Source organism: Elgaria multicarinata, chromosome 4 (assembly GCF_023053635.1).
Source record: "Elgaria multicarinata webbii isolate HBS135686 ecotype San Diego chromosome 4, rElgMul1.1.pri, whole genome shotgun sequence".
Taxonomy (NCBI): Eukaryota; Metazoa; Chordata; class Lepidosauria; order Squamata; family Anguidae; genus Elgaria; species Elgaria multicarinata.
Window position 1 is genome coordinate 92,746,747 of NC_086174.1, and position 12,406 is coordinate 92,759,152.

A 12,406-nucleotide genomic window follows, 5' to 3' on the forward strand; every position below is an offset into this window, starting at 1 on the left:
TGACTAAGTAAGCCATGAGACTATACACTTCCTCAATTAATCCCTTCCTCTTCTACCCAGGGTGGTTTTCACCAACTCTGGTTAAGGGAAAGCGGGAGGCTGATCCTGAAGCCTGCTCCCTAAACCTTTGAGGCACACCTGCACCAGCTCTAAGCTGCAAAACAAGTTCAAGAAATTACATATTGGGGGTGCCAAACTCATAGGAGAGCAGTTTAAATAAACTAGCTAGCATCATGACTATTTTGATAGGGAAAGAATAGAAAGAACAATACATTCCACTACTTCAATTTAAACCAATCACTGTCAAACACAATCAAACTTTCACTTCACTTACCATTCCCAGACTCTTAAACTCTTGTCATCGGATGTACTCACAAATCTTCGATTCTCATCTACAAACACAATGGTGTTGACAGCCCCCAAATGTCTATCATATTCCTGAACAATTTCTCCACTTCGAATATCCCACTGCAAGATAAGGGAAGTTTGAATAATTCCTTTAAAAACATGAAGAAAATAAAATACAGCATTTTGCAAATTTTCTGGAATAGCAAAGCAAGTATTCTAGCATGCATTTCTAAACTTAAAAAAACAAGGCTAAAGGAAATAACATCATTATTCCAACTGTAAGGAAGGTATGTAGTTAAATGGAAAATTAAGTTTCATCGAGTTTTTTTATCTTAAAAAAATGAAATGTCTAGTGTACCTGTACAATTTTTTTATCTGACATTCCTGCTACAAAAAGATTCTGCTTATCTTCATCGGGATTGAATTTGACACAGTAAGGAACTTTTCTGTTGGTGAATCTTGAAATACACTGCCCTAGAGAGAAAAAGGCAAAAAATTGAAGCGAAGAAAATCACACGTTGGGTTTCCCCCCCCCCAGTTTTACAAACCTGTTTTTCTATGCTAGATGGTTATTGGGGTGAAACCTAAAGGTTCTGTGGAATCACACTACAGGACAAATTTATGTTAAATAAATAAGCCTCAATTTAAAAGGCACTTCAGGCATTGTAAATGTGTACAGATCTAAAATGTTAATTTATACAATATTTGGGAAGGAATGCAAGAATGTTTCCTACGAATAAATAATTGTATGTGGCAACACTAATACTTATTGGTATATAGCCATAATAATCAGAGACCAACTCATCAGTTTTAAGAGTTTGGTGTGTCATATAACATGATGTCATAGAGAAAAAAGACAACACCTCCAAAATGTTTAGAATATATATTATTAAAACAATTGGGACAGAGGGAATAGATAAAAAGCATAGCCATTGTGGGCAGGAGTTGAAACATCTCTGCCAGATATAAATATAGTTACTGAAATGGTTAAAAGTATTAGTCTACATTTCTGTAGCATGTGCAGTTGTCCTATTCCAGTTACCACCTCCAGGCTGTTCAAGGTCATTTCATGGAATATACAGCAACAGACACAGCTTTACCAACCAGTGGGATAAAATGGGACTTCCACTTGTTCTTTCCCCTCCTCTGCAGCCCCTAAGTCTGCTCTGGAGAGTCCCTAAACATCCAGAGCAGATTTGGTGGAGGGGGGGATCAAGAAGGAGAGGAAATCTGTTCTGCCAGCAGTTCCCAGTTTGTATCCACCGCTGGATACAAACCAGTGTATTCTCCAGGGGAAGCTACAATAGCAATATAGGAAATGGCCTTATACTGACACAGACCATTAATCTATCCCGCTTAGTATTGTCCATTCTGACTGGCAGTGGATTCTCCGTGGTTTAGACTTCACCTGGAGACTTACTGAATGCAAAGCCTGTGGTCTACCATGGAGCTGTGGCCACTTCCCATTTTCAATGAATATGCCTGCGGCTGATGACTTTCACTCTTGAACCCAACATGTTTCTGAACCAATTTAATATATCCAAAAAGTAAAGTTGTGTTAACTATAAGATGATAATGTATCAGGAATCATACTACTGTACCAACTTCAACAGTTATATTTTTCATTTACAAACGCCAATACCAGGTTAGATAAGATATGTACATATCTACCTGTTTCAGTGTCCCAGAGTTTAAGATACCGGTCATAGGCAGCACTGAGAAACTGGCTCCCAGCGTTGTTAAAGCATATATCTCGAACAGCTTTACTGTGCCCTACAAGATGAAAATATATTATTAGTAGGAAAGGGAACCAGAATTTTATCTTTTAGGTACTCCGTGGCTACAATATAGCCCCCAGCACACTTTATCTAAAAGGGGAAATGGGGGAAGGGGAATTCAGTCTCCATGCCACCCTCCCCTGCCCGGATAAGTGATATATTCTGTCAAAGTGAAGTATATTAGCTAGCTGTACAGTGCTATGAATGCAGTTCCCAACCCTGAAATATTGAAAAGTGCACACACATCGCCCTTTCACATATGCACTTCTCAGTTCAGCAGCATGGAGGCATGGATCCCTATGAGCACTGCCCTCATTAGATCAGAGAGACCAAAGAGACTCATGAACCAGAGTTCTAAAAATACAACTGCAAAGAAATGCAATGAAAGTTCTATTTTGAACAGCAGTTTATCCGTTCTGCCGTTTCTTCATGTCCCAGAAACCTGAGGTGAAAGGCCACTTCCACATTTGCTTGAAGTGGATTCATTTAGCCTACATTTAAAGAATGGCTTCCACTTCCTTTTGAAGCATTACTGTTTGGAGAATGTATCAAAGACAGCAAAGTAGTTCACATATCTAAAAATCTCTCCCCAACTTCTTTAATTATAGGTCTTTATTGTAGGGGAGAAAAATTGACTTTTTTAAAATATAAAAATCTCTTTTACAAAGAGATTTTTCAATAAAAGAAATTCAGCTCAAGTTAAGATGAGACCTAGTTATTTAGTATTTAGGATGCTGGCAATTGTGTCTTGCGACACATTTTCTTTAGCTCAGGAAACATTTAACAGAAAAAAAGAAAGAAATAAGAAGTAGTGGGGGTAGGGTTATGAAACACCCTCCTAGACCGAAGTCATGACACTGCCTATGGAAGGCACGTTTACATACTATTGTTTTTCCTAACATATAAGTGTGTTTATGTTCAATAATGGAATAAACTTTTTATTCACTCAGTATTTTAACACTTAATTTTAACTTAAATTTAAATTTTACTGTTTTAACTCTGTATTTTAATCTTATATCAACTTTGCTGTGTGGTTTTATCCTGGTTGCGCTTTTTATACTGTATTTCGTAATTGTGTTTTTAACCTGTTGGGTGTTTTATTGTGGTTTTAATTTTTGTGAACCGCCCAGAGAGCTTCGGCTATTGGGTGGTAAAAAAATGTAATAAATAATATTGCACCAAATCTGAATGAATTTCACTGGTAAGGGGTTTTGCACTTCCATGCTGATAAGTCGATGTATCCATGATGTTTAATGATGAACCATTTCAGAAATGTATTAATATTTGGTCTATCGCTAAATAAAGCACCTAACTGGCATCCAAAGCAATGAACATATTTTATAAATTAAATATTAGAATTTTAAAGAAATATTACCAATGAAAGTTCGCAAGCATCTTCGTTCACCATATACCTCCCAGAGCTGGGGTGGGAAGGGGTGGAGAAAATAAATGTTACAATATGGTTTCATTGAAAGTAAAATTGCATCAAGTTGTCTGTGCAAATAATGCATAGTTAATGTAGTATTTTGCCACATAGTTTCTAGATTAATCTCAATAGCATTACAAGCTAACAAAGCACCAAATCCTCATACCAAAATGTTTGAAGCCCACATACAGAAGTATAGAAACTCAAGTAGCATTTTTGCTTTGTTAAAAAGAAAACCTTAAAACACTTGCTGAATGAAAAATTATGTTCATCTAGAGTGATTCTGAAAGAAGACATAATTTACATACTGTAAAAAAAAACCTTTAGAGTACACAATGACCCAGTCTGCACATTGCCAACGACCCACGGTTAATACAGCAGATGCTTGCTTAATGCTGGAAATGCAGCGGGAGTCAGTGTGTCTGCCCATCTGCTTCCGCTGCAATAAACAACCCAGCGATGTCCAAACTAGGTAAAAGCCAGGAATCAGAAAACGGTGAACCCCCTTTCCAGTTCTTACAACAAGCTGATAGCTTTCATTGACATTCTTATCTTTGGGACTGCCATTGCTGTACCAAATATAAAAACACCACCAAATATGTGACTAGGTAAGGACTTAGCACATTTTGCTGTGAATCTAACGTGCAAACTGCAACAGTGTATTTTTTTGAAGCAACTCACCTTAATTTTACAGTCCATGGAGGAAGACAACAGCAGGTGGCCAGAAAGAGGAAACAGCCTGACAGCGCTGACGCCCTTCAAATAAAAACGTAACTATGAAACGTAACTGAATTACTAGAATATTTTTTCACTTTCCAGCATGCTTATATCAAGGTCTGCAGAAGAATTTCATTGCTAATATGTGGCTGCCAATGCCATTAATAACTTAGCCTCTCAGGCACAGCAACAATTCCATTTCCTGAATCAACTGGCAGCTACTCTGACATTATTGTACCACAAGCTGCACTGGTGCCTGCCAAATCTCTTGCATGGAAACACATACAGTGGGTCTGGAGTGACTGCATCATCATTCTTTTGACAAAGCTGAACTTCCTTCTCTAGCAAATATTGATTTTTATTCTGATCTCTGAAGAACCACTCTGCTTTTTAAGAGCGTCTTCTTATCACCAGGGTATAACTCGAGCATACTTTGCCTCATACAATATCTAGAAGACTGTGGGGATACTACTAAGCAGATAGTCCAAATTTAATTGATCCAAAGGTAATTTCAAGGCTCTGCAACTTGCCTTTGGGTTAGTTTTGTCTTCTAATGGATTTTGAGGTAAATATTTTATATGAACACACATCTCTAAACGACAACTATGACCCTGTTCAGATGATACGCTAAGCTACAGAGCTAAACATGGCTTATCGTGTTGTGTGAACCATACTTAATCATGGTGGCTACATAACCATGGTTTAAACATGCTCACTAACCATTTGCTGCAAAATGGTTAGCAGCCTAATCATGGTTTAGCATGTTGTCTGAACAGGCCCTATAATAACATCTGCTAACTGGGGTAGGCAACCTGGTGCCCTCCAGATCTTTTGGGCCACAACTCCCACAAACCTCAGATAGCATGGCTGGATGGCACCATGTTGCCTATACGAAGGTTTGAGGAATATTGCTCCTTGAAAAAGCTCTATGCTATGACACTTTCTTGGTGCTGGTGGGAGAGGGCCACTGCACAGTGGCAGAGCACATGCTTTCTACAAAAAATGCCCCACATCCAATTCCTGGCATCCCTAGGTAGGGCTGGGAAAGCCCTCCCCATCTGAAGCCCAGGAGAGCCACTGCCAGTCAGTGTAGACAGACCAATAGTTCAACTTGGTATAAGGCAGCTTCATATATTCCTATGAATTTTTGGAAGTCTCTTGAGAAAGTTTCAGAGATCTGCAGCAACTTGCAGTGCGAGAACACCCCTTGTAATTCAATAAACTATACAGAAAAATACTAAAGCAGAAAAATATATAAATGACCTGTACATGAATAACGAAACACTTGACTCGAAGCCAGTGAAGTTCATTAACAGGGACCTATGACAGTGAATTTTCATAGCTAGGAGACTAGATAGCTGAGAATTTCATATCAGGGAACTGAAATGGTTGTGTCAGGAGTAGAAGTCTGGTCAAAAAAAAGAAAAGGACCACAGAACCCAAATTCCCAAGAGGACCATTTTACATTTTAATTTAATGAGGGTCATGCTTAATGGGGAAAAGAATGATGACTTATATAGGTTGTGAAATAAAATATTCAGAGTTCTGAATATAGAAAAAGGTTTTTACACATCATTAGCAGAGTAACATGAATATGTGGCTAATGATATCAGAACTCTAAACCATAGGAGAAAGCTGGGATAATGCAGAGTCCATTTATGCCTCTACTGTAGAGAACCTTTTCCAGTGGCAAAAGAAAGAGTTTTGCTAGTACAACAAACTGATAAGCCAACACACAGGCTTGGTTCTAATGTCATGTGAGCAGAGGTCCACTAATGCAACAAGACTTTTGCTTATGCAACAGGACTTCCCTGTCCTCTCCTCCTCCCTGCAACACTCCCATGCACCCCAGATCTGCTCCCGAGGGGCCCTCAGCCCCTCCTAAGCAGATGTGGAAGGTACCTAAGGGTGGGGGAATTCCGTTCCGCCAGCAGTTTTCCTTCTGCTGGCAGTATACCACAATTAGATCCATCCCATAGTTTTGAATTGAAAGATTTTAGAAACTTAGCTATATACATATATGTACATTATTTGGGGGCTTCTCCACTCCTTGAAAAACAGGCCACTAGCGAGCCCAGACTGAGTGCAAAAACAAAAGGATTCTCAAGCACCTGTTGAGCTGCAATGTCTGTCCAAGCATAAATTAAGGCAAGGTAGGGCATTTTAGGCCCAAGGGCCAAATCAGGACCTCCAAGGAGTAACAATAGAGCTTTCTGGGGTTCACCTGACGGCTCCATCTTTCCGCCCATCCTAAAAGGTTGAAATGCCTCTCCTAAGGCTTAGTTACTAACACGTAAGCTACAATATGCTGGGTGTTGTTTTTTTGTATTTTTGGTTCCACTCCCTTTGCCATCAGCCTATCCCCCTCTGCCTTTAGACCCGCCCACCACTGGAATGCAGTCCTCAAGAGCTTCTTCAAAATTTAATTTGGCCCTCAGTCTTAAAGAGTTTCCCCTGCCCCTGGATTACGGGAATATACCTTGAAATTTGCTTTGAATTCTTCCAGGCCCTTACAAAGACATAGGGAAAATAGAATTGTGTACAGGAAAGTCTTCAAATACTGTAGAAATCTTTGAGATCATGGAAAATCTGAACAGATTACCACAGGGTTCCATACATGAGTTGCCCTCCTCTTTGACCAAGGCCAATGGCTTTAAGAGCTGCTTACATGGAATAGTATTTAGACCTACTGTAGGGATGGGCTAGAAATGTGAGGTAAAACAGTCTCAACATACCTGAATTAATGGAAGCAGACATATGCAATGCTACTTGTGCAAGGACAGTTTCTGAAACTTTTGGAAAAATTTGGGAGAGGCTGGGTCCATATTTATAATAAAACAAAGGATTAATTAACAGCAAAGTACACAACATGTGAAGCAGGGAAGGGAACCTGAACTTGTAACTGTTCCTTACCTTTGTATGACCAGACCATGCATGGATCTGTTTCTTAGGAAGATAACATTTCTCAGGAGGTACTGCTGAACGGAGGTTAACTCCAACATCCTGAGGAACATGAAGGTAGGATCTCCCTTGATAGTCATACATCTCTTTGACTGAGGAAGAAGACATACAAAAATAGAAAATGCAGATTTTAAATCTCTGTCAAATATGTAATGGAGGCATTCAGTGTTAAGACAATTGAGATTAAAATGAAGAATATACCAAGTACAACAGGTTGAAAACCTGGGAGTGTATCTGGAAGGAAGTCACCCAAAGTTTCAAGTACATTAAATGGATCCACTACATTCAACTTCAGATTTCAGTTGATTGGCAGCACTGCATTTTGAGTGTAGGGAAGAGGGTTTTGTGAAAAAAGAGTCAGAAGAACAAGAGCCCCATTACATGTATGAACCAGAGGACAAACACTGAAGTAGTAGCAGGAAGAGGGGAGGGAGAGATGAAGTAACCAAACTTATGATGATGGGATACGAAACTGCAAAGCCTTTTTTCCATGATCTCTATGAACTGGTTTCACAGCAGTATTGAAACTTTAAAATGACTACCACTGCAAGTCATTATAGGCAACAATGCAGGCTATAAGCCTTTAACTTTTAAAATGAAGTGAATTTAATCAATACGTAGATCTATACATTGACAGAAGTAAAAATACAAATAATAAAGGAGCCTGCCAAATTAAATCCCAGGAATTGACATTTGTGATGAATATACAGGCAAATGACATTTGCACAGTGTTCCTAATCTGCCTACAATCTAAATTTAACTGCAACTTGAAATTCTTTCCTGGGTTTCCAGAGGCAACAAAGCTGGTCTGTTTCTAAGTATCTTTCTTACTAAACTCTCTGCCATCCCATGTTTCTGGCACTGTGTTTTCTTTTAGAGATTCTGTTTCTTCCTACATGGGATGCTGTAAGAATTATTGGCACAGCAAATAAATCACAACATTCTACACTATCTTTGATGATCTAATGTTTGAAATCAGATGCAGGAAATGCAAATGGATTTCTAAAGACAGCACTTACCATGCAAAATAGTCTTTTCTTCTCCAGGTTTATCATCTTCATGCTTGCCTTTCTTTTGCCTCTTTGCTGTTATTTCATCCAGTTCCCTTTGCTCTTCCTAAGTAATCAAATAGTATGAATTATTATTATTGCGACAAAAAATCTAGAGGAGTTCATTTTTACTGAATCCGCACACATATGACAAGCAGTCATATTTTTTCTCTTAAAAAAAAGGGTTCCTCACAAAATGAATTTTAAATAAAACTCGTGAAAACTATATTGTCAAATATAGATTTCCACAAAATTAATTCCACACATCATATCACTAACAGCCATCACAATTCTCCAAGTACCAGTCCTTATATAGCCCAAACACCATCATCCACACACAAACGGGTGGCATCAAAAGGCTTGGGGGAATCACAAGGTTTGTAGACGTACGAAAATCTTTAGGAAAAAACGCACCAGTGGGACCTCCCAAAGAGAACTGAACATCCGGACTGATTGGGTGCATGTATAGGGGAGTGGTGGGTAGAACTGAACAATATAGAGGAAGGGGAGTTGTAACAGAGTATCCTGGAACAGAGCATGGCTGATCAGGAGCACTGCACACCACAATGTTTTTGCAGGTTCCACTTATTCACAGGAATGGCTAAATTAGTTCACATATAAAGAAAGAACTAATTTCTTTATAACTTCTTTGATTGTAGTGCCAATCCACAGAACAAACTAACTTCAAAAAGTGTTCTACTTCCATCCTTCAGGATCAGGTCTCAATAGGCTATGCATGAAGATCTGCACATGTATACCCACCCAAGAGAGAGTCAACGCATTTAGCACTGACAGAGACCATGGGCCGATTTTGTTTGGGGCTCACTTTCCCAACAGGGTGATTAGTGATACCTAACTGGCCTTTGAATGTGACAATTCAATACAGCACTACAAACATCTTGCTGCACAATGTGGGAGAATTACTCACTACACCACAATTTGCTTTTGCTTGGCTGAGATAGGGGCACAGGAATTAAAACTAGCAGTATCTGTCAAAAGAATTGCAAGATTTCCTCCCTGAATGTGGTTTCAATTAAAGCATAGAAGCTCCTACTACCTACGGTGCTGATTCTAGGGTAGTGGCGAAGAGTGTGAACTGGGTCTTCAATCTCACCTGAGCTACAATGTCATTACCTGGGCCTTGGGCAAACCGCCGCTTGAACTAAGGGATAATATTGAACTATCCTATAGAGTTGTTGCAAGATTATGAGGTTGTGTATAGAGTGTGCTTTGAGCACTCAAAAGTGCTCCATAAATGTTAAGGCCAGTATCCAAAGTGCAATATGTGGAATAAAGGGCATAATGGAGCTTTATGACAGAGCGCTGAATTCTACTCTATGGTTTTTCCATTAATCTGTTTTATATTTATTTTATTTTATTTATATTTATTTATTACATTTATATACCGCCCCACAGCCGAAGCTCTCTGGGCGGTTTACAACAATTAAAAATAGTAAACATTAAAAGTATACAAAAATTAAAAAAACATAAAAACTGTATAAAAACAACAGTATCCATTTAAAAAACAACAATTCTGGGGTCCATTAAAAACAAACTTAATGTTGTTAAATGCTGTTAAAATGCCTGGGAGAAGAAAAAAGTCTTGACCTGGCGCCGAAAAGATAACAACGTTGGCGCCAGGCGAGCCTAATTGGGAAGATCATTCCACAGTCGGGGGGCCACCACTGAAAAGACCCTCTCCCTTGTTGCCATCCTCCGAGCTTCCCTCGGAGTAGGCACTCGGAGGAGGACCTTAGACGTTGAGCGCAGTGTACAGGTAGGTTCATGTCGGGAGAGGCGTTCCATCAGGTATTGCGGTCCCAAGCCATATAGGTTTTAAAAGGATTAGATTATTTTTGGCTAAAGCCCAACTAAAAACTAGATTTAATGGATTGGATTCTGAACTTTCACAAACAGAAGAACTCTTTCTGTCTGCAGAAGGGAGTTCAATCCAACAGAGGCTTCCCCGCTGGAGGAACGGGGGAAGGTGATACCCACTGATTTCCCCTCTCCTCTGCAACCCTCTGTGCCACTTGGCACAGTGGTCCAGATTTTATAAATGTCATTTTAGGGATTTAACATTTTAAAAATGTTTTATGAGTTAAGCTTTATAAGATGGTTTTATGGTTCAAGTGTACTATATTGTGTCATGACATTTGGTTTAGACAAATAAACCAGTTGTGTTTCTGAAAATGGAGCTTTTCAAGACCCCTCCTACTGCAAGCCCTTGTGCCTCACCCCCAAACATGCCTGAAGACCGGAGAATGCTCCAGAGCTGCATTCAATGCAACAGAAAGAACTGCAGCTGGAAGGAAAAACTAGCAACCCTGTTACAGCATGAGTGAGGAGGTGCCTAAGTCTTATGGATTATTAGTATAATTACACTTGGAATGAAAAACAAGAGATGCTCACTTCTGAAGGTTTTGCAACATCCTTTTCATCAACATATTTTGCCCATGGTCCCAAGAAGCCATCAATATTGGATGCATCATTTTCTTTGAATTTTTTCCTTTTTTCCATTTTCTTTTGTCCTGTTTCAAACACAGTGAGACCTGTGGGCAGGAGCAGAAGATTATGTCTCAATTTACAGGCAGTATTTCACTTTAAGAATGACAATGTATCCTTCTGCCTGCTGAACTGCTTCAGCCTGCCAGTGCTGTCAGAAAATAGCAACACAGAAAATATTCTGCTGAGTTAGGGAACCAAAATTGAAAAGTTTGCGTGTACTTTTCATATTGGACAGACATCTTCAAATGCCCTACTGAATAACGAACAAGCACCTCATGCAAGTGAATGGTAACTGTGAACTCACCAGGCAACAGACCACTTAGGTCTCTGTGCACAATGCTATAATATGCATTATACTCCTGTTCGGCCATGAAAACTCCACAGTTTTTGCAGAAGGAAAAGGAAAGGAACCTCTCGTGCAAGCAATTGAGTCATTGCTGACTCCTAGAGGGACGCCTGCTTTCGCTGATGTTTTCTTGGTAGACTTTGTAGCGGGGTGGTTACCTTTTCCCCAGCTAACTGGGTACTCATTTTACCGACCTCGGAAGGATGAGTCGACCTGAGCTGGCTGCCTGAGAACCAGCTTCCGCTGGGATCGAACTCAGGCCATGGAGAGAGTTTCAGCTGCAGTAACTGCAGCTTACCACTCTGCGCCACATGAGGCTATTTCACAGAACTTATGCTTATATTATCGCATGTACTGCTATACAATACTACCACTATGCACTACTATTACTGCATTCCTGTAGCAGTCTCTCTCTATACCCAAGCATTAGTTGCTTAAAAGCACCTAATTCTTTAAACATATGAAGATCCTTTTACATCCACTAGAAAGATACATTTCATTTATTAAAAATAATAATAATGCAATACTTATCTAAGTGCACAAATGCAAAATTCACTACTCATTAAGAATGAACAAAGAACAGATTATAATTTTTTAAATATTTTCTTTTTCTTTACCTTGGTTCTTTTCAGCTTCTTCAACAGATCCAATATATTTAGTAGGAACCTCATAATTATCAATTGATGGATCCAATGCATATCCTGCAGAAGGACAAAATCACATTTTAAAGATTATTCCCTTACATAATATTGTATTGACATATCCTCAATTTAAGCCACCAAGTCTCAGGCGACCTTTGTGCCTCTGACACATCCATCATTTCTATGTTTTTTAAAAGATCATCTTGGTGTTCATATGACAAGGATAGACTTTTAGATGATCAGTGCTTTGTTCATCACATGTACTGTGATCTCAAGGATATTTCCATGGTGACTGGATGATTGAATGGAAATTGTAAGCACATGAACCTACAATCCAATCCCTTAACAATAGTTAAGGGCTTAGCTAGTGGTACAACTGAACAGGCTACAACAGATGACGTATAAGTTTTAAAAAATCAGCATTTATGTAAAAATCAAAAACAAAAACCAAAAACAAAGAAAAAACACTTGAGTAATGATGAAATAATTACTTTGCAAAAAATAAATAAATCAGGAGGAGATTTGAATATTTCTTAGATCTGGAAAAAAAATGTAGGGCCTTCTGTTAAATCACTTGTTGTGAAGTCCAGAGTTTAGTTTCATCCCTTAATCCCACAGTCTTCTTCCTATTA

General features: G+C 39.0%; 1 protein-coding gene across 1 annotated transcript in view; it reads right to left on the reverse strand.

The window, feature by feature from the left end:
* CDC40 (cell division cycle 40) overlaps window positions 1–12,406 on the reverse strand; it is a 43,519-nt gene that overhangs the window by 7,487 nt on the left and 23,626 nt on the right. The window contains exons 4-12 of the mRNA XM_063124785.1: window positions 11,751–11,834; window positions 10,692–10,831; window positions 8,250–8,346; window positions 7,183–7,322; window positions 4,234–4,308; window positions 3,502–3,547; window positions 2,020–2,121; window positions 707–822; window positions 335–468 (exon numbers count right to left, since the gene is read on the reverse strand). Coding sequence (XP_062980855.1) covers window positions 335–468; window positions 707–822; window positions 2,020–2,121; window positions 3,502–3,547; window positions 4,234–4,308; window positions 7,183–7,322; window positions 8,250–8,346; window positions 10,692–10,831; window positions 11,751–11,834 — 934 coding nt within the window. The remainder of the gene's footprint in view (window positions 1–334; window positions 469–706; window positions 823–2,019; window positions 2,122–3,501; window positions 3,548–4,233; window positions 4,309–7,182; window positions 7,323–8,249; window positions 8,347–10,691; window positions 10,832–11,750; window positions 11,835–12,406) is intronic.